This window comes from Oncorhynchus mykiss, chromosome 25 (assembly GCF_057628025.1).
Source record: "Oncorhynchus mykiss isolate SJ-2025 chromosome 25, ASM5762802v1, whole genome shotgun sequence".
Classification (NCBI taxonomy): domain Eukaryota; kingdom Metazoa; phylum Chordata; class Actinopteri; order Salmoniformes; family Salmonidae; genus Oncorhynchus; species Oncorhynchus mykiss.
The window spans coordinates 56,107,650-56,130,690 of record NC_143046.1 but is presented as its reverse complement, the minus strand read 5'-3'; the positions used below and the strand labels follow the sequence as shown (position 1 = coordinate 56,130,690).

Here is a 23,041-nt window from a genome sequence, read left to right as displayed (position 1 = left end):
CCAAGAGATATAATACTCGTTGACGTGTAAGAGTGACTGACATTAATACTAATACCACCACCATTTTAGCGAAATTAAAAATTCAAAAAACGTAATTAAATTAAAATCACAACAAAAAAGTACACCAGGCACCAAATACTTTCTGGAGTCCTCGTGATCCCCACTCCCGCCCCGTAGCTCTACCACCTCTGAACCCTCCCCATGGAAATGTTTATTATAATGAAGACGGTAAACTACAACCAAAAAGTAAGAAATAGCAGAAAAGTAGGGTAAGAATAAAGAGAAGAAAAAAAAAAAATATATATATATATATATATATATATATAAATATAAATATATAAATATATATATATGACAAACAGGACAAAACAAGAGACGACCAGACTGGATAAGACAGGACAAGACAGGATCAAACAAGACAAAACTAGTGGATAAGCTGCCAGTTAGCAGAGAGCTGATAATTAGGTAGGATGTGCCATAATTGAACTTGTCTGGGGTTGCCTGGGGGCATTTTAGGATAGGAATAGATCCCAGGTGGATCTCTCCCGGAGGCCAGGTCAGACAGTAAACTAAGCCAATGTATGGTTGAAACATTGAAACTGCTTTTCGAAGTTAACAGTATAACTATTTTGCAAATTGTTAATGAAATCAATAGGAACTGTTTTATTGTGCTTGGAGATGAAATAAACATGTCGGTTGCCTAAAAGGTTTGATAAACAGTGATGAAGTCTGATATGACAGAATTAGTGTGATCGAGTGACTGGCTTGAATATGGGTGAAGTGTAAACGAACAGGATAGAGCCACTTGCTGGATCAAATCCCTGCGCTGACAAGGTAAAAAATCTGACGTTCTGCCCCTGAGCAAGGCAGTTAAACCCACTGTTCCCCGGGCGCCGAAGACGTGGATGTCGATTAAGGCAGCCCTTTCCCACTAGCCTTACTGTAGATAAACGCTAACGGGCTAGGAGTAGGTTGTCTTGCCCTCTGTGTGTGTGTGCGCGCGCTCTCACATTACTCACCGTCCCATGTGATATGGTGAGGTATCCATTCTTCACTGAACACTTTCTCTTCTGCCACACTTTCCTTATCCTGGACACACACACACACACACACACACACCATGACACAGAGACTTCGACATAACATCCCAGCGCCAGTGTGACACACTAAACACCACATGAACCAACCAAAACAGTGCGATGGCTCATTAGTATGTGCAGGCATAATTAAATGACGCAGAGTTTGGGCAGTGTATTCCTGTCTATGGGGAGACACCCAGACATAAAAATAACATTAACAGAGACTCTCTGGTACTTTTGTATATATTTATTTTTAGCCAGTAGTTCTGAAAGTAGCACTCAACGAGCCAAAAGTGGCCCCCGAACGTCGTGTACTACGTCACATATGGGCAGACACAGTATTGTGCACCACGTCATTGCCCCTCTCTCCCACTCTGCTGTGTGCGCATCTTGATAGCTGTCGCTCAAATGGCGAGTGGCTGAAGCTCATTGGCTGGAACTTGAATAGCTAGGGGGCTGGCCCATGTGGGGGGGAAATGTATAGAAAATGACACAGCACAGCTTCCAGAAAAAAAGGTGGCTTTCAAACTAGGGATTTGGTGACTAACGGAAATACGGCAGTCATTCTGCTAATAGATGATGCATGTACGAACGATCCCATGACACATCCGGCCCAAAGCAAAAGGTTTTGAAAAAAAAAATACATAGTTGGTCGCCAAAGATACAGAGTGGGCCTATGGATAAATGCCATCACAACGAGTGTACTTTGTGTGTTTGTTTTGTCTGGCCTTTCCATTTGGTTATTTGAATGTTTGTTGAAGATGATGCAAGTTCAACAGGAGAGAAACACTGACCCGTCACTCTTCTTGTAGAGGTTCCCACAGCGCTCAGTACCGTGCTCCTTGTTTCCCTGCGGCTGGTGCAAACTGTAGGTAGCGCTCTGTCGCACCTGGGAATCCTTCAACAATACCAGCGCACGCACGCACACACACACACACACACACACACACACATAAGGATCTATGTAGGCAAAGGCACAAGACACTGCAGTGGGTGTGGTAAGTCTCAATTGTCTAAAGTGGCTTCCTCTCCTTGTTCATTTTCCTTTGTCAGCACTGATCTGACAAATCCTAGATAAAATCTAGGATATGAGAGCAATATGGCAGATCGGGATGCTGGCTGGGGGATTTACTTTAGTGCAGATGAAGTAGGAAAGGCAAGGAAGGGGAGCCTCTAGACTATTGAGATGCTGCCACTAATAAATAAATAAATAAATGACAAGCAAAGCCTTGGGGTCATGCACTAGTGAGGTCACAGGGGAAACTGAGAGGGGGAGGGGCCAAGGCAACGACCTTTGAAAGATATTCTAAAGAAACATCTTCAGGGTTCTGTGTCTAACGTTACCATTGTCAACAGACAAATCTAGGAAGACAGGGTTGTACTCATTCAGTCACAACGTAGCACAATTTAAATGAAAAACAAGTCTTTCAGAAGTACAGATAGTACCTTCGCATTTCACTGTGTTCAGAGTGTTTTCTTACATTTGGCGCTTAATGAATACAACCCAGAAACAAATGCTCTCTATTGAAAATGCTTCAGACAAACTTCTCACTCTCCTTGACACCACGACCACCGATAGACAAGCACAGCAAAGGGGGCGTTGAGGACACACTTACTCTCCTAGACTTGGTTCACAAAGAGGCGACGGCAGCGAAGCAAAGAGGAGAACAGACAGGTAAGATATTGAGGCAGTAGCAAAAACAGTAGACTAGTTCTCCACGTAGTAGCCGACGCCAGAAAGTACGGAAGTACGTGTGTTACCCGTACGTCTCTTTGGATAAAAGCGTCTGGCAAACGAGAGCATTGAGCACATCAGCGTGCTTAACCATCGACCATTAATGACTGCTCTCAATGAGCGTGCTAAAGTTGACAGGGAGTGAAGGGGGCTTTGGTAACGTGCATCAGGGTTTTGAACATGTAAGTGCATCACTCATAGGATATGAATGAGGCAGACTAGATGAGATACTTACAGGCTTATATTATTGGATGACTAACTTGGGCATTAGACAGTGTAAATACTAGCTAGGCCTATAGAGTTTGAGGGTTGCTGTGTGTGTGTGTGTGTGTGTGTGTGTGTGTGCGTGAGAGAGAGCGATCTGGATGGAATTATGTGATCCTTCCTTAACCCATAAGAAGTCCCACCCAGTTGACTACTTAAAATGGGAGGATCTCATTTGGTTTTGCTCAACTCCTGTGTCCTTTCTCCTCTCTCGCTTCCTTTATTTTTTTATTTTTTTTTAAAGGTCAAAGGTAATTGCAGAGAGACGGCGAGGAGAGGGAACGTGGATGAAAATGTGCTTGCATGAAATGGCTCTCCACTCGCGCATCAGGCAAATGTTTACACGGGTGGAATCCCAAATGAAATGTGTAAAGTAAAAACACATTTTATAGATGATAGAAAAAGTTCCATATGGTTTTTAAATGTTTGCATGCTTTTCTCCTTCGAGAAAACAACGCCTGATTCAAAGGGGGGGGGGGGGGTCGGATTTTAAAACACGTCCGCGCTTGCAGCCAAAGTAGTTAAATCGCGGAGGGTAGCAGACTCCTTCGTTCGTACTACAAACAAAATGAACACGCTCTTCAACCACTTATCAGTTTCTGGGTCATGGAGGAGAGGAAGGAGGAGTTGAGGACGGACTTTTGCCCAAATGAGAATCTCCTAATGGTGAAAGTCCTCAATGGCGCTGCTCATGCTAAAACACACTGTGGGGCACTAGAGTGGTCGAAGTCTATGGGTGTTACCTCCTTCTGCTCCACCTGCAGCGCTGACTTGAGGACGTCCCGTAGCTGAGTGAGCTGCTTCCTCTCCTCGTCCTGGGCCTGCTTTATCTGGAAAGGTCATACAAAGGCCACAGGGGTCATAAAAAAGGTTACAGTCACACAGAATATGTTTGATGAATTCAGCACACTTGATGAAGGAAAGGGAAGTCCTTATGTACCCCATGAAGATGTCAACAGTAGTCTTGAGGAACTCACCGTGTGTAAGTCTGTGGCTAGTTTCTCTATGGATGGTTTGAGGTTGTCTACTGCTTTCAGCCCGTCCTGAAAAAAACTAAGGGGAGTGACAAATCTACATCAGCCGCTTTCTCCACGAAGTGAGCACTTGGTCAAACACTCACTGACTGCAGGACTTACTTGCACTGTGCGTGGAAATATTTGATGAGATTCTGGAGTAGGTCCACCCCTTTCTTGATCTTGATCTCGTTCACTTTGAGAAGATACTGCGAGACAGAATTTTACAATGTCAGAAAACCCTCCACTACAGCTGTGGACATGGCCCAACCTGGCAACCCAGGCCTGAGCTCCATCTCTTTCCTTACCCACCTCACACATCTGCAGCTGGAAGAACCTCCTCTCCTTCTCCATCTCCTCTGCGATCTCCGCCCCGCTGATCTCCGTGCGGATCATGCCGTGCTGCCGCGCGTGCTCCTTCTTCTCCTTCTCGATCTTAGTTCTGGGACAGGAAGTGACATCGTTGTGGGGGGGGGGTCAAAGGGCATTTCCAACCAGACACACACCAAACAGGAAATATACAGAGTGGAAGGGGGAGGGCATTCCATGCAAAAGGGCATTATTTTCTAGCTCAGCTTATTCCCTTTAAAAAGGATGCAGCATTTGGCTCCTCCTATGAGGAAGCTTAGGGAGACTTAAGTGACGCCTGTTTTCGTTCAGATTTGAAAGCAGACGGCCTCTCACTCATGCCTTTGGGTGTTAGGTCTTCGTCACTGTGGCCCATCGCTAAACCAACGTTAACGACTTGCCTGTATTTTTCCCCACCTCTGCCTGCAGTCAGTGAACAGCTTGGCCCATTTGGAACCATCAAGACACAGATGCAACAAGGCCATTCCAAAGGAAACTGAACCAAGGGGGGGGAGGGGGGGGGGGGGGAATACAAACGGATTATACCAACAAAGACAAGACAGAGAGGGGGGGGGGGGGGGCATCAAGCTGATGTCAAAGTGGTGTGAATGCATGAGCCAGCGCTGCACTATGGTCTGCTCCTGCAAGTCGACTATCATCTACTGCTGTTCCGGAAAACATTTGATTCAAAAAGACACTTAAAAAGAAGTCAGTTCCTGCCGCTGCGTCACAAACATTCATCCGTCTCAGGTAAAGTCATCTGGGTTATATTCGGTCATTTTGGTTGGCTTCCTTTTTTTTTTAAGACTCAAACTGTCATTAGGTAAGACATGTGACTGCTTTCATTAGTAGAACACCTACAAAGCTGTCACCTTAAATCCTCAGCCCAGAAGCATAGGAGTAGAGAGAAAGCTTAAAAAAAACAGCCACAAGCGCTACCAAAGACCGTTGACACAGAGATGGAGACAGCGGATCAAAATGGGACTCTGTGGTGACGATGGTCAGGGTGCTACTCGCACACTTTAAGGCGGTCGGGGCCAGAGTGGAGTTTGGGGCAGAGAGTCTAATCTCTTTCGGTCTGCAAAACATGGAAAGGTCTCATTATAACCGCAGACAAAGAGATTAGAGATATGAGAACACATCCGATTGTGATCGGAAAAGTTCAAAGAACATCGGAGCAGATGGGACAACGATGTTCTAGGCCAAGCATAGTACTGTCGTCCGTTGACAGCAGACTAGCGGAGAGCGTCAATGGAGCAACAAGTCAGTACCGTCTCGTCGTCAGATTGGCGCGGCAGAAGAAAATGCATTACCCTTTCAGTAAAGAATGTCCTTTGCAGCTTGGAAAATATATCAGAGTACTATAACATTTCATATACCGTTGCATGCAGAAATCACAGTGTAGACAGAGAGGGGTAAAGATGGCTTATTATTCTGGGTGTATTCATTGATGATTGCAAGGTGAGGTTGGTTGGGGAAGAGTGGTCATTACAAGCACAGAGATGAGACAGGACATTTCACATTGCATCTCATTCAAAATATTGCTTATGGTGATAAAAATCGGGCTCTATACCAAATGACAAATATACAGTCAAATGCATAACTACTATGACAGTACCAATATCTAGAGGTTATCAAAACGCTTGAGAGTCAGTTGAACCGACTGCTACAGTACGGCCATAGAATGAACCAACGGATCAAAAGACAATGGACTGATCATCTGATCGTCTTCGTACTCTAAGCTAATAATGTCAATTGGCCAGAACCTAATTTCATATTGGCGGTAGTAAAATATTTTGAAAAACTTACACTTTTGTTTCATAGTCTTTCCAGGACTTATCAAATGGCTTTTTCAGGTCCTGTGAAGAAGGGAAAAAAAATCAGAAAGAAACCAACGTCAGAGCTTCCAATTCAGAAACAAAATGATTCAGTTTTTGTTGGCACTAACGTCACTCGTTAAAAGAGGCTAGAAAAACATATCAACATGGTCATAGCGCACATTGTGATATTAAGCATACCATGGCACACACAGACAGCGTTACTATATCTAGAAGGCACTGACGCTACGGTACACATCATTACTCCAGTCAGTTAATGTTTACGTGATGTTACAAGCTCAGGGAAAACCCCATCCTTGTCAATCTCCCTGCACTAGCCAAAAGGTCAACAAAGCACGCTGCCAATACATGACTCAGTCTGGTCATCCTTTTCCTCGTCGTTGCCGTAGACGACGATAGCGTACAAAGTGCTAGCGTTGAAAACAAAAAGAGCAGTGTTCAGAATCGTAACGTGGTTTAAGTGGCCACACAGCTGAACAGATTTCCCATGGTCACAGAGTAGCGTTCAACAGCTGTTTGAGCAAATGTTAAATTATGCAACGCTTTTCAGGCACCGCGCCAATGAATAAACAGTGATTAGGGACAAACAAAAACAGACATTAACTGGCGAAATTGCCCGTGTCATTTTTTCCTCCAAACACCGCAGCGGCAGCCATAATTGCTGCTTCCGAGGCCATTTGAAAAAAAGGCCGTGGTAAAACATGATGAGATCAATGGATTATCTGATTGCACTGAGAATCTGCTTGTTTCTTTTCATGTTGATTTGCTGATTGCATCCCAATCAACAATTGTGGAGAGCACTGATTGCTACTGTAAGTGTTGTTTTTTTTTCAGACAAAAAAAAAAAATGACTGCAAGTAGCAGCCGCAGGGGTTTTTTATAGAGTCATTAACTGGAATGAAAAATGAGTTGGTATAAAATGTGATGCATCCTCTAAAAAAAGCTAATCTTTCTAAAGCTTTGCTACAATACACTTATTATGGCATTATTACAATAAATGTTGCCATTTTGCGGTCATTATATTAAATTGATTGCCTGACAGCCCATTCTCTTAGAGATGTTCCCTCTGTTGACCCCTGGGCCTGTATACACAAAGCAACTCAGAGTAGGAGAGCTGATCTTCTCAGGTCCCAACCTTTCAATATAAAAATCATATTCATTCATATAAAAAAAATATATATATAAAAAAAAAGAGGCAAAACTGATCCTAGATCAGCACTCTTACTCTGGGACGCTTTGTGGATACCAGCCCAGATCTCTTCAAAACAAGTGTGGCAGTCATGGATCCATGGTCATTGGATCATGGTCTGACGAAAGAGAAAAAAAGAGAGAGAGACAGAGTGAGAGAGAAAGGGAAATAGAGGAAGCAAGATAAAAAAAAAATGACAGAACACTGGCTAAAAATACAAGCCGCGGAAGCGAGACGAGTTGCGCAGAGCGGCACATTGTCCAACTGCAGCATTCCTCTCTCATTCACAGCGGCTCGATGGGAAGTTAAGTGAGGACCTAGCTACTGTGAGAGTGGGGAACAAACGTAGGGAGTGAAGTGAGGAGCTAGCTACTGTGAGAGTGGGGAACAACAGTAGGGAGTGAAGTGAGGAGCTAGCTACTGTGAGAGTGGGGAACAACAGTAGGGAGTGAAGTGAGGAGCTAGCTACTGTGAGAGTGGGGAACAACAGTAGGGAGTGAAGTGAGGAGCTAGCTACTGTGAGAGTGGGGAACAACAGTAGGGAGTGAAGTGAGGAGCTAGCTACTGTGAGAGTGGGAAACAACCGTAGGGAGTGAAGTGGGGCGCTAGTGTTAGATGGTGAGTGTAGCTGGTGCATGAAGTCAGGCGCACGAGAGCAGAATGAGTGAGCAACTGTACGTTTACTCAACAAGGCACAAGGTAACAATTACACTTGACCCAAAACAAGACGGTAAAGATAACGCACGGGTGACCACAGCACCCGTCAAAAACCCAGGCATCAAAACAAACCTGACTGAACATGTAATAATCCCCACAACAGCATGGGGGGGGGAACAGAGGGTTTAAATACAGGAACAAGTAATCGTGAAATGGAAAACAGGTGTGTGAAAACAAAGACAAAGGAAAAAGAGGATCGGCGACGCCGGCCGCCGAGCACCGCCCGAACAAGGAGAGGCACCGACTTTCGGCGGAAGTCGTGACAGCTAGCTTCCACACAACAACATGGAACATGGCAGGGCAACTTAGCTGTGTGGAATGCTGGAAGAGCACAGCCGAACAGGGTTCACCTCCCATCCACTCTACCAAATCAAGGGTAAATCAACATGCACCCTCTCTTTAATGAGTTTCACCAGAATAGATATTTGGGAGACAGAGGCTTTAAAACCAAACGTAACACTCCTGTAAAGTTCTTATCCTGCAGTAGCCTCTTTCTTTGTCGAGTTTCTTAGTTCAATTCTTACCTCCGTTACCACTGTCCTTGTCAAATTGAAGACAGCGGACTGACCTTGAATGCTTCAATGTGAAGTGTACTTTCCTGTGCTCCTGAATGGGATGGGTCCACTGTTGGAGGTGATAGAGTAGTGGAAGATCCCTGTCCAGTGAGTTGGAACGGGACCTATTCAGACTGCTACGCGGACAGAGCCTTTTCACCAAAACCTCAAATAGAAAACATGCAATTTACAGCTTTCAACCTCTATTCCAATGTCGTCTTGAACCTGGTCTTGTTGCTGTCAAGGGCACCTGTTACAATTCCATGAAACATGATCAGCCTCTACTTTTCTTGGTGAGAAATAAATGGTGAGATCACTCCTTTGGCAGAGCTTCTTGGAGCTAAAAGCCTCCCAACAATTGTGTGTCTGGGTTTCATGACTCTATGGGGGGGGGGGGGGGGGGGCTCATGTCAGTGATGTGTGTGATGAGTGTGTGTAAAAAAAAAAACAACTTTAAACAACAATAGATACAAAGGATCAGGAGGTTTAGCGCTGGAAGGGATGACATCATCCCAGTGTCAGGTCTAATATGTAAATCCCCTTGGCTCTGGTGTTTTGTGGTGTCAGCACTTTCCGCCAGTCTGCTTATGTTCAGTGTTTGGAGTGGGAGTGTGGTTAAGGAGGTGGACACTGGACAGAGCTTAAGGGCCCATGAAGCAACAATAACCCATATGCACCAAGTATGAGGGCCTGAGCCAGCACTGAACCGCAGACAGACAGGGAGTGAAGATGCTGTATCTTGGTTGGTTGTTCCGGTTTGGAACCGTCCCAGGCTGCCACCTTTCCAACAAGTCAGTTTGTCACATTTCTGCCCTGCTAGTGCTACCCCAGTCAACTGGAAGTGATGTTATTGTGAAGTGGACATGTCGTCTCGGAGCAGCAACAACTCAGCCGCGGAGTGGTAGGCCACACAAACATGTGCTGAAGCGTGTAGAGCATTGAAATCACCCGTCTTCGGTTGCAACACTCACTAGAGTCCCAAACTGCTTCCGGAAGCAACGCTGGCACAAAAACTGTTCGTCGGGAGCTTCATGAAATGGGTTTCCATGTCCGAGAAGCCGCCATGTGCAATGCCAAGCGTTGGTTGGAGTTGTGTAAAGCTCACCGCCATTGGACTCTGGAGCAGCGGAAACACGTTGGAAGCTGTTCTTTTTTTTATTTAACTAGGAAAGTGAGTGAAGAACAAATTCTTATTTTACAAATGATGGTCTACCCCAGCCAAACCCTCCCCTAACCCGGATGACACTGGGCCAATTGTGTGCCGCCCTATGGGACTCCCGATCACGGCCGGTTGTGATACAGCCGGAGATCGAACCAGGGTCTGTAGTGTGACACCTCTAGCACTGAGATGCAGTGCCTTAGACCACTGCGCCACTTATAGCAGCAAAGGGGGGACCAAATACAGATTAATGCCCATGATTAACCATGTAGTGTAGTATATTGAAAGTGTGTGCTTCCACACAGGTGTGGTTCCTGAGTTAATCACTTAACATCCCATCATACTTAGGGTCATGTATAGAAGTGGCCAGTTGTCCATTATTTTAGCTACCGTAGCTGGAAGATCTCAGAGACTTTGAAAGAGTGGTCTCAAAGGAGCATAGGGGGTTTAAAAAGTGTGTGTGTGTGTCACCATATCTCAACCCAATTGAACACTTACGGAATTTCTCACGAAAGAATAGTGCCGCATTCCTCCGATAGAGTTCCAGACACTTGTAGAATCTACGCCAAGGCGCATTGAAGTGCTGGCCCCACATTGACACTATGTTGGGTTTCCTTTATTTTGGCAGTTACCTGTACTTCACATACAGTGTACCTAGCACTTTTCAACTGAAGTAACTTATAAATCTTAATCATGGCTTACTTTAAGCTCTCCGGGGCTGTCTCTGCCTCAGTAGAAGCAGACGGGACTCAGGCTAATGTCACCAGACAGACCAGTAACGTTCCTACCTGTACATCCTTTATCAGACACCATGCGGAAGTACCAACAAAAAATGGCAGGAAGTGAGAGGAAACCAAAAAACTACAGGGTCGTTTTGTGCCATAACCTTACAACCCCAGAGAACAGCATGTTAAACACCTCGATCTTTCCCCCAGTTGAGGTTAAACAGCAGGATGGAGAGATGAGTGGAGAGTAAAATGGCCTGTAATGGACCTGAAAGGAGCCGCAAAGTATTTAGGTAAGCGGCTACTTTTCATGGGTCCACTACTCTCAATAGGCCTGGAGTTGAACCACTTCAACACTCCTCCAAATCACTAGCTGAAAATGTACTCTGCGGAGGGATTGTTTCAGTGAGGACAGAATATATCCCAACTACCGTGGAGCACAGATGCTCTCTTTGAGCACAAAACAGTTGCTTACATGACACTTTCACAGCCCAAGCCCTCAGGAGTCTATTGCTCTCCATCCCCCACAGCAGGAGAAATCAGTGCGGTCTCAGGTAATCCCTACCATTATAATCACAGCTCTATCATAATAGGGCTACAGATGTTCATATTCCAACATAATAAGTCAAAATCTTGAACCTATAAAGTTGAATCCCATTGTTAGTTCTGTTACTGTTACAAATGGGACGCCCACTGTGGCTAGCAAAAGCTAAACCAATGCTATTATTAGCTATTAAAAGTGAAAGCCATAAATATGGATATCCCCTCGGTTTCCAAATCACTTAGGGGCTTGGGCTGTGGTACTTAAACGTGCAGAGTTGGATAAACGTCATGTCCTCAACGCAAAGCGTTATGTATGGGGCAAATCCAACACGAGTGCCACTTCATATTTTCAAGCATGCTGGTGGCTGCATCATGTTTATGGTATGCTTGTCATCGGCAAGGAATAGGGAGTTTTTTAGGATAAAAATTAATGGAATAGAGGTAATCACAGACAAAATCCTAGAGGAAAACTTGGTTTGTCTGATTTTCAACAGACACTGGGCAGACAAAATTCCCCGTTCAGCAGGACAATAAACTAAAACACAAGGCATACCAAGATAACATGCAACGTTCCTGAGAGGCCTAGTTACAGTTTTGACTTATAATCGTCTTGAAAATCTATGGCAAGACTTAAAAATGAGGGGAGGGCTGCCGTTTTACGGGCTCCTAACCAATTGTTCTATTTGTGTGTTTTTTCACACACAAAATGTTTTTTGTTTTTTTTAAACAACGTATTTTGTACATAGATGTTGATGATATAGTCTCTTATGACCGAAAATAGCTTTTGGATATCAGAACAGCGATAACTCACCTCGAACTGGACAAACATTTTTTCATTGACGAGTCAGACACAAAGGATATAATGTTGTTTCCAGACAAGGCCCAAATCCCCGTCAATCGCATGAAGACAATAAGGAAATACAGGGGGCTTTGTGAGAATCTGTCGGCTACCATCCATTCCTAACTCAGCAAAAAAAGAAACGCCCTCTCACTGTCAACTGAGTTTATTTTCAGCAAACTTAACATATGTAAATATTTGTATGAACATAACAGACAATATCTGAACAAGTTCCACAGATATGTGACTAACAGAAATGGAATAATGTGTCCCTGTAAAATCCAAAGTAAAAGTCAGTATCTGGTGTGGCCACCAGCTGCATTAAGTACAGTACTGCAGTGCATCTCCCCTCATGGACTGCACCAGATTTGCCAGTTCTTGCTGTGAGATGTTACCCCACTCTTCCACCAAGGCACCTGCAAGTTCACGGATATTTCTGGAGGGAATGGCCCTCACCCTCCGATCCAACAGGTCCCAGACGTGCTCAATAGGATTGAGATTTTGGCTCGTCGCTGGCCATGGCAAAACACTGACAATCCTGCCTTGCAGGAAATCACGCACAGAACGAGCATTATGGCTGGTGGCATTGACGGACCCTCCACCTCCAAATAGATCCCGCTCCAGAGTACAGGCCTCGGTGTAACACTCATTCCTTCTACAATAAACGCAAATCCGACCATCACCCCTGGTGAGACAAAAGTCGTGAAACATCAGTGAAGAAAACTTTTTGCCAGTCCTGTCTGGTCTAGCGACAGTGGATGTGCCCATAGGCGACGTTGTTGCCGGTGATGTCTGTTGAGGACCAGACTTACAAAAGGCCTACAAGCCCTCAGTCCAGCCTCTCTCAGCCTATTGCGGACAGTCTGAGCACTGATGGAGGGATAGAGAGTTCCTGGTGTAACTCGGGAAGTTGTTATTGCCATCCTGTACCTGTCCCGCAGGTATGACGTACCGATCCTGTGCAGGTGTTGTTACACGTGGTCTACCACTGCGAGGACTATCAGCTGTCTGTCCGGTCTCCCTGTAGCACTGTCTTAGGCGTCTCATAGTACAGACAGTGCAATTTATTGCCCTGGCCACAACTGCAGTCCTCATGCCTCCCTGCAGCATGCCTAAAGCAAGTTCACGCAGATGCGCAGGAATCCTGGGCATCTTTCTTTTGGTGTTTTTCAGAGTCAGTAGAAAGGCCTCTTTAGGACCCTAAGTTTTCATAACTGTGACCTTAATTGCCTACTGTCTGTAAGCTGTTAGTGTCTTAACGACCGTTACACAGGTGCATGTCCATTCATTGTTTATGGTTCATTGAAAAAACATGGGAAACGGTGTTTAAACCCTTTACAATGAAGATCTGAAATAATTTGGATTTTTATGAATTATCTCTGAAAGACAGGGTTCTGAAAAAGGTCCGTTTCTTATTTTGCTGAGTGTATTAGCCGACGTGCAATCACTGAAGAATAAACTGGATGAGCTCCGTTTAAGACTATCCTCCCAACGGGACATTAAAAACTGTAATATCTTATCATCGAGTCGTGGCTGAACAATGACACGGTTAGCTGGGTTTTCTGTGCGTCGGCAGAACAGAATAGCTACAGTGGGGCAAAAAAGTATTTAGTCAGCCACCAAGTTTTCCCAATTAAAAAGATGAGGCCTGTAATTTTCATCATAGGTACACTTCAACTATGGATACAAAATGAGAAAAAAAATTCCCGAAAATCACATTGTAGGATTTTTTATGAATTTATTTGCAAATTATGGTGGAAAATAAGTATTTGGTCATTAAAAGTTTCTCAATACTTTGTCATTGCCAACAAAGGTTATATAACAGAGGTCAAATGTTTTCTGTAAGTCTTCACAAGTTTTTCACACACTGTTGCTGGTATTTTGGCCCATTCCTCCATGCAGATCTCCTCTAGAGCAGTGATGTTTTGGGGCTGTTGCTGGGCAACACGGACTTTCAACTCCCTCCAAAGATTTTCTATAGGGTTGAGATCTGGAGACTGGCTAGGCCACTCCAGGACCTTGAAATGCTTCTTACGAAGCCACTTCGTTGCCCGGGCGGTGTGTTTGGGATCATTGTCATGCTGAAAGATCCAGCCACGTTTCATCTTCAATGTCCTTGCTGATGGAAGGAGGTTTTCACCCCACCCCATTCATTCTTTCCTTTACACTGATCAGTCGTCCTGGTCCCTTAGCAGAAAAACAGCCCCAAAGCCTGATGTTTCCACCCCCATGCTTCACAGTAGGTATGGTGTTCTTTGGATGCAACTCAGCATTCTTTGTCCTCCAAACACGACGAGTTGAGTTTTTACCAAAAAGTTATATTTTGGTTTCATCTGACCATATGACAGTCTTCCAATCTTCTTCTGGATCATCCAAATGCTCTCTAGCAAACTTCAGATGGGCCTGGACATGTACTGGCTTAAGCAGGGGGACACGTCTGGCACTGCAGGATTTGAGTCCCTGGCGGCGTAGTGTGTTACTGATGGTAGGCTTTGTTACTTTGGTCCCAGCTCTCTGCAGGTCATTCACTGGGATTTTTGCTCACCGTTCTTGTGATAATTTTGACCCCACGGGGTGAGATCTTGCGTGGAGTCCCAGATCGAGGGAGATTATCAGTGGTCTTGTATGTCTTCCATTTCCTAATAATTGCTCCCAGAGTTGATTTCTTCAAACTAAACTGCTTACCTATTGCAGATTCAGTCTTCCCAGACTGGTGCAGGTCTACAATTTTGTTTCTGGTGTCCGTTGACAGCTCTTTGGTCTTGGCCATAGTGGAGATTGGAGTGTGACTGTTTGAGGTTGTGGACAGGTGTCTTTTATACTGATAACAAGTTCAAATAGATGCCATTAATACAGTTAACGAGTGGAGGACAGAGGAGCCTCATAAAGAAGAAGTTACAGGTCTGTGAGAGTCAGAAATCTTGCTTGCATAATTTGCAAGTAAATTCATAAAAAATCCTACAATGTGATTTTCTGGAAAAAATTCTCTCATTGTGTCTGTCATAGTTGAAGTGTACCTATGATGGAAATTACAGGCCTAACTCATCTTTTTAAGTGGGAGACCTTGCACAATTGGTGGCTGACTAAATACTTTTTTGCCCCACTGTATATCCGGTAAGACGAGAGGCCTGCTATAGACCACAGAGTGCTAACAGTCAGTATCTGGATAATATGTGTGAAATGCTTGATTGTTGATATCAACAGAGGTATATTTTCTGGGTGACCTAAACATTTTCATCAAGCTGTCCACTCAAGATGAAGTTTCAAACTGTAACCAGTGCTTGCAACCTGGTTCGGGTTATCAGTCAACCTACCAGGGTATTTACAAACAGCACAGGAATGAAATCATCCACATGTATTGATTATATCTTTACTAACGCTATAGAAATCTTCTCTTAAGCCATATCCACACCCATTGGATGTAGCAATCATAATATAGTAGCCATATGTAGGAAAACCAAAGTTCCAAAGGCTGGGTCTAAAATATTGTACAAGAAGTCATACAAAAGGTTTTCTAGTGATTCCTAGGACAATGACAGTAGGAAAGCCTGACAAAGGCTACAAACCATCACAGGCTATAAACCAAAGAGACATTTTATGACCGTCGAAAATGACCTTGCTTTGGCAAATCATTTCAACCGTTCCAATTGTAGCTTTAACATGTGTGATATTTTACATTGCAGCAGAAAGTGGCCTTAGACAATATAAAACAGCATGCCAGCTGTTGATATACATATTTCCATGAATGACGTCAAGCAATACTCTCAACGTGTCATTCCACGAAAATCATATGGTCCAGATGGCATCAGCAGCAAGGCACTTCAGGCCAAAACAAACTCTCTGGTCTCTCATCCCAATTAGACTCAAACCAATTTGCATACCGTGACTCCATGGGTGTTGATGCGTTACTGGTCACGCTGAACAATATCTACGAACATTTAGAATAGGCAAATAGCCTAGTGAAAATTATATTCATTGACTGGAGGATAAACTGGTGAATTTGGGTGTCAACTCTACTGATCAAGTGGATAAATAGCTTCCTTGTGAACCGTACTCAACAAGTGAAGTTTAACGCCGCCATCTCTACATCTAGAACAGTGAATACGGGAGCCCCTTGCGTACTTTCACGAATACTGTACACAAAACAATTGTCAAGCCTGACGCAGCCCACAAGATTTTTTAAATATGCGGATGACACCGCTGTTGTGGGTTTCCTCCACCCAGAATAAGCCTCAAGGTTTTGAAAGAGAAAAGGCTAAATTTGTTCAGCGGTGTGCAGATAACGTTCTTGTAATAAACATTAAGAAAACAAAGAGATGGAACTTGATTTGAAAAGGAACAAACTCCACTACCCCCTACGAAGATTAATGGGGAACCAGTCGATAGAGTAACCACATTTGGGAATCTGCCCTGCAGAGTGTAATGTCCTTTGGTCTAAAACGCCCGTTTGGAAACATGCGAGTGCAAGAACCAAGTCAAGCTACAGCGCTCGATTAAGACAGCGGGAAGGATAATTGGTATATCTCACGAATCAGCCACCAACCTGTACACAAAAAGCATTTTGAAAGCATTTTACAGGACAGTTCATCACCTTCACTCAAACTTCAGTCACAGCAGCAGCCGGACGAGAGGAAAGAGACTTTGTCAAAATAAAATGAAAACAGATCGATATGGGGACTCTTTTATTCCAAAAGACACTTTCACTTTAAATGTGTAGCTATAGCACTTTGAATGAATTAGTGTCGTTTCTGTGTACCGTCTGTTTAAGCACATGACCAAATAAATTCCCCCCTGGTGGGTTAATAAAGTTGCCACTTAGGATTGTGATTCAATGTCGAAAATATGTAAAAATGATTTACTGGTCTGTTGTGTGTAATGAGGAGCAACCTAGACCCATAGGGCGGCGCACAATTGGCCCAGCATCGTCCGGGTTTGGGTTTGGCCGGGGTAGGCCGTCATTGTAAATAATTATTTGTCTTTAACCGACTTGCCTAGTTAAATAAAAGGTTAAATAAAAAAAATGGCATGGTTTCTTCCAGTTATTGATAAGCAGGCGCCTATTAAGAAACTGACTGTTCAGTGTCTGAATAGGTGCCACACCTTCCTCCTGTTCTCCACAGGTGCCTTCCCTGAGGGAGGAGAGGAATAATGATGGAGAAAGCAAGAGAGAAGGGAAAATGTCCCGTGGCAGTGTAAGTGAGAGATGGTGAACATTACATACTGCAAGCTGGGGATGGAAAGTCTTTAATTGTCTCTCTTAGCAGTCTCGCACGCATTCCCTCTTTCTCTCCCCTCACCCCCCAGTGGTAATGGAGAGACAGGCTGTGTGAATCAGAGCAGAAAGCACCATGACTTGCACCCCATTAGCCCCATGTCAGGAGTGTAATGAGAGTCACCAGTGGGGTAATGAGCAAATCTGCACCACTGCTTCTCCCGCTCTGTCAGTACTCACAGTTCAATGGCCTACTTGCTTCCCTCTGTCGGCCCTGTACTAGGGCTGTCCCCAACTGAAAAACATCTTGGTTGACCGAAAGTCTGTTCTTTCGACCAATCGGTCGCCATTTTTCAACGTGTATTTTTCCATATATAGACACACACTATGGTTTGAATAAAATCAACTATATGCATTGAGCTTGTCTGATGCTTTAAGCTTACAGTTTGATGAAATAAGACAAATGCCTTAAGAGGGCGGCATAGGTCTAGCTAACCAGAAGAAAAAAAAAACTGAACCAACTACTCTCCTCTTGCTCCTGCTGGCTTTCGCAGATCCTGCCATTACACTCCTGAAGTTGCCGGTAATAGGCTACACGAGGAGTCGCAACCTTTGTTGTGGAATGCTAACTTACCATTTCTACCGAACTGTGTGACAGTTATTGTTTTCATATGCACATTTTCGTGAAACTGTTTCATTTCATTTATAAATGTCTTCATATCTCAAAATCGTTGTCAAGCGTTTCGTCAAAATTCTATCCAAATCTAAATGAAAATGACAAACCTAAAAAGTAACTTCTATTGCCATTGCTACAGTGCCTTGCGAAAGTATTCGGCCCCCTTGAACTTTGCAACCTTTTGCCACATTTCAGGCTTCAAACATAAAGATATAAAACTGTATTTTTTTGTGAAGAATCAACAACAAGTGGGACACAATCATGAAGTGGAACGACATTTATTGGATATTTCAAACTTGTTTAACAAATCAAAAACTGAAAAATTGGGCGTGCAAAATTATTCAGCCCCCTTAAGTTAATACTTTGTAGCGCCACCTTTTGCTGCGATTACAGCTGTAAGTCGCTTGGGGTATGTCTCTATCAGTTTTGCACATCTCTATCAGTTTTGCACATCGAGAGACTGAAATTTTTTCCCATTCATCCTTGCAAAACAGCTCGAGCTCAGTGAGGTTGGATGGAGAGCATTTGTGAACAGCAGTTTTCAGTTCTTTCCACAGATTCTCGATTGGATTCAGGTCTGGACTTTGACTTGGCCATTCTAACACCTGGATATGTTTATTTTTGAACCATTCCATTGTAGATTTTGCTTTATGTTTTGGATCATTGTTTTGTTGGAAGACAAATCTCAGTCCCAGTCTCAGGTCTTTTGCAGACTCCATCAGGGTTTCTTCCAGAATGGTCCTGTATTTGGCTCCATCCATCTTCCCATCAATTTTAACCATCTTCCCTGTCCCTGCTGAAGAAAAGCAGGCCCAAACCATGATGCTGCCACCACCATGTTTGACAGTGGGGATGGTGTGTTCATGGTGATGAGCTGTGTTGCTTTTACGCCAATCATAACATTTTGCATTGTTGCCAAAAAGTTCAATTTTGGTTTCATCTGACCAGAGCACCTTCTTCCACATGTTTGGTGTGTCTCCCAGGTGGCTTGTGGCAAACTTTAAACAACACTTTTTATGGATATCTTTAAGAAATGTCTTTCTTCTTGCCACTCTTCCATAAAGGCCAGATTTGTGCAATATACGACTGATTGTTGTCCTATGGACAGAGTCTCCCACCTCAGCTGTAGATCTCTGCAGTTCATCCAGAGTGATCATGGGCCTCTTGGCTGCATCTCTGATCAGTCTTCTCCTTGTATGAGCTGAAAGTTTAGAGGGACGGCCAGGTCTTGGTAGATTTGCAGTGGTCTGATACTCCTTCCATTTCAATATTATCGCTTGCACAGTGCTCCTTGGGATGTTTAAAGCTTGGGAAATCTTTTTGTATCCAAATCCGGCTTTAAACTTCTTCACAACAGTATCTCGGACCTGCCTGGTGTGTTCCTTGTTCTTCATGATGCTCTCTGCGCTTTTAACGGACCTCTGAGACTATCACAGTGCAGGTGCATTTATACGGAGACTTGATTACACACAGGTGGATTGTATTTATCATCATTAGTCATTTAGGTCAACATTGGATCATTCAGAGATCCTCACTGAACTTCTGGAGGGAGTTTTCTGCACTGAAAGTAAAGTGGCTGAATAATTATGCACGCCCAATTTTTCAGTTTTTGATTTGTTAAAAAAAGTTTGAAATATTCAATAAATATATTCATATATTCAATAAATGTCGTTCCACTTCATGATTGTGTCCCACTGATTGTGTCCCACTTGTGTCCCACTTGTTGTCTTCACAAAAAAATACAGTTTTATATCTTTATGTTTGAAGCCTGAAATGTGGCAAAAGGTCGCAAAGTTCAAGGGGGCCGAATACTTTCGCAAGGCACTGTATGTAAACACAGTCTACATAAAACCATCGAATAAAAACATTGCAGCCTGCAGGTAGAACATTTCCTGATAAAAATAAATATTCTATAAATCACATTGGCTACACATGGCCTGTCTGCAACAAACTTGAAACATTGTACCAACTATTAACTTGGGACAGACCTGAAGCTTGCACTAAGGAACTTTCAGCACTGTATAAAACATTCTGGGCCCTCAGAGTTTCCTGTGCGAGTGAGCGGACGTGGATAAGAGGCCGTTCTTGACCTGGGCAGGAGCTCACCACAGCTGAGTACCGGCACCTCAAATGTTCTACTGCTTGAGCTTCTGTTCCTCTTATAGAATATTATCTCAAAAGTATTGTGGAGCTTCTGCACCTAAATATAAAAAGTACCAGCACCCAAAATGAGTCCCGGAATCTATTTCAGTCCAAGTCAAGCACTGATAAGAAGTAATCAGGTTTCCACTGGATCCGAGCATGACATTTCACGCCGAGTGGTTATTGAAAGGGAGAAAGCTGGAAAGATTTTTCAAAATACAATGAGGAACTATTGTCAGCTCGGGGATTTGATCTTGCAACCTTTCAGGTTACAAGTCCAACGCTCTAACCACTAGGCTACCTGTCGCCCCAAATGATTACATTTGCGCGCAGGCCAGGTAGCCTATAGGCCTACTTCTATGCGTGCGCGTCATTACTCAACATTGACAGGAGCACTCTAATCAAAAGACAATGACTAAATTGATAAAACTCGTAAATGGAATGAAAAACAAACAAAACTTGTTTCTCACTAGTGTCGCATTGGCTGTGCGCTCTGCTAACAATGTGTCCACTCTGACAATGAGAACCGGAAGAATAATATTGAATGCATTAAAATAAATGACCTTAACCAAAAGTAACAAACATTGTCGATTAGAAATTATAGGAATTAACGGGTAAATGTAGTACTGCTGAGATATGTCATGGGGAATTGATAGACACTAACAATCAAAACGCAAACAATTCACACAATGAAGTTACGAAACAAGGAATGTGCACACATTGATGGGAAAGAGAGCATTCTGGAAGTGCATTGTGCATCTCGGGCATGGTTAATCTGACATCTGTTTCCGGTGATATGGCCTCAGCAGAAGTCAGGGCATTCATTATTTTGTGTGCGTCGCAGAGCAGTGCTGTTGTCAAGGAAGTGAGTTTGTGTTTATACAGGATGTACCGCCCCCACCTAGCGTCAACCAATCATGTCAATGTGGAGCTACACAGAGCCCTCCGCATTGTCCCTCCGCATTGTGATGTGGAACGGAGCTTGATTTGTCCTCTGCATGCCTTTGAAGGCTCTGCAATTGCGTCACACCCTCCAAATGGAGCCTCCGACCACATTTTCGGATCAAGCATGAATTGGCTTTGGATTAGTTCATTGAGATGGGCGCAAATTATTACATACATATGTCACTAATCGACTAAAACAATCTTGATCGACCAACAGCCTAACGACCAAACAATAGACCAGTCGACTAATTGGGGTCAGCCCTACTCTGTGCACAAGCCTACTCGTTTAGGCTGACGTAGCCTGTGGATGCCAACAGTTAGAAAGGTGAGGGGTAGGGGGCATGGAAGAGAATAAAAAAAAGAAAGCAAGAGTCCTTGGAGGTTTTAAGAGGCTAGAGTGAGCAGCCATGGGATAGCCAGTCTCTCAGAGAGAGCGAGAGCGAGAGAGAGATCAGAGGAGAAGACAGTAACGAGTGCTGATTGGATTAGAGGCCTGGCAGACTGGGCTGTCTGGGGCCGGCCTCCCATTGATATAAACAAGATTCTGATTGCATTCCTGCAGTAGGCTGTCTGCACCATCACACACTGGCTGACTGGTTTCTCCTGGAGTTAGTAGAATATGTGGGCTGGTCCCAGACTTTAAATGTATGACGGAGTGTAGTTACGGTGTCGTCTCGTGCAAGAGCAGTGTTTCCACCCCCAACACACACACACACAAATCATCCTCATCTCACACACCTTATCTGTTCTCCAGCAGCTACAAAACATGTACAGTACATAGTAATTACAACAGTGTAGTAGGGTAATGGAAGAGCTTTTACACAAATCCTTATGGACGTCTCTACTTTAATCTCTGCCTGTAATAACCAACACCCCACACAGTGTAACAGAAAGCCATGCAGGATAGTGTTCCTCACCCCTTTGACTCCTTTCAGGTCTCCTTTCAGCAGGCTGTCCAGAGGGAAGGTGATGATGTTGTTCATGTTCTGGAACTGAAAAGGACAAAGTGGAGAGGGCCTAGGTCAGAGGGGTTCAACGCGAGCATGGGTGAATAGTGACAACCACAGATAACACGTGCTGTTTAAACGCACTCACCTTAGCTGGTTGTGTGTGTGTGTGCATCTCTGTCTTTGTACAGACACTGTGTACTCTACAACGGTGTGTCTTAAAGTGATAATCTACTCCCTGAAATAAAAATCATGAAACTCCTGACAATTTGGTGAAATCCTAGGTTCTCTCAGTAGGTCAAAACTGTTTTCACCATGATTGACCTTCTAGTGGTCTGTCTGTAAAACCAGGAAATGGTGTAGGACGGCATCATAGCCACGTACACCGACTACACCAAACTTTAGGAACACCTTCCTAATATAGAGTTGCTGCACCCCCTCACATAGATTTTCAAGTAGATTTAAGGTGCTCTCGAGTGGCGCAGCGGTCTAAGGCACCGCATCTCAGTGCAAGTAGGCGTCACTACAGTCCCTGGTTCGAATCTAGGCTGTATCACATCCGGCCGTGATTGTGAGTCTCCTAGGGCGGCGCACAAATTGGCCCGCATCGTCTGGGTTTGGCCGGGGTAGATTGAAAATAAAAATGTGTTCTTAAACGGACTTGCCTAGGGTAAATACACTGCTAAAAATAACATCCTAGATCTGAATGAAATAAATATTCTTATTAAATAATTGTTTCTTTACATAGTTGAATGTGCTGACAACAAAATCACACAAATTATCAATGGAAATCAAATTTATCAACCCATGGAGTCGTACTCAAAATTAAAGTGGAAAACCACACTACAGGCTGATCCAACTTTGATGTAATGTCCTTAAAACAAGTCAAAATGAGGCTCAGTAGTGTGTGTAGCCTCCACGTGCCTGTATGACCTCCCTACAACGCCTGGGCATGCTCCTGATGAGGTGGCGGATGGTCTCCTGAGGGATCTCCTCCCAGACCTGGACTAAAGCATCCGCCAACTCCTGGACAGTCTGTGGTGCAATGTGGCGTTGGTGGATGGAGCGAGACATGATGTCCCAGGTGTGCTCAATTGGATTCAGGTCTGGGGAACGG

General features: G+C 44.0%; 1 protein-coding gene across 6 annotated transcripts in view; it reads right to left on the bottom strand.

Annotated features, from left to right (window-relative positions):
• The window catches only part of asap2a (ArfGAP with SH3 domain, ankyrin repeat and PH domain 2a), a 97,861-nt gene that overhangs the window by 22,867 nt on the left and 51,953 nt on the right, over window positions 1–23,041 (bottom strand). For all 6 annotated transcript variants that reach the window (XM_036963079.2, XM_090220577.1, XM_036963080.2 and 3 more), the window contains 8 exons: window positions 21,895–21,969; window positions 6,249–6,298; window positions 4,404–4,533; window positions 4,215–4,300; window positions 4,056–4,131; window positions 3,822–3,908; window positions 1,874–1,977; window positions 1,020–1,089 (listed from right to left, as the gene is read on the bottom strand). In XM_036963079.2, the coding sequence (XP_036818974.1) occupies window positions 1,020–1,089; window positions 1,874–1,977; window positions 3,822–3,908; window positions 4,056–4,131; window positions 4,215–4,300; window positions 4,404–4,533; window positions 6,249–6,298; window positions 21,895–21,969 (678 nt within the window). The remainder of the gene's footprint in view (window positions 1–1,019; window positions 1,090–1,873; window positions 1,978–3,821; window positions 3,909–4,055; window positions 4,132–4,214; window positions 4,301–4,403; window positions 4,534–6,248; window positions 6,299–21,894; window positions 21,970–23,041) is intronic.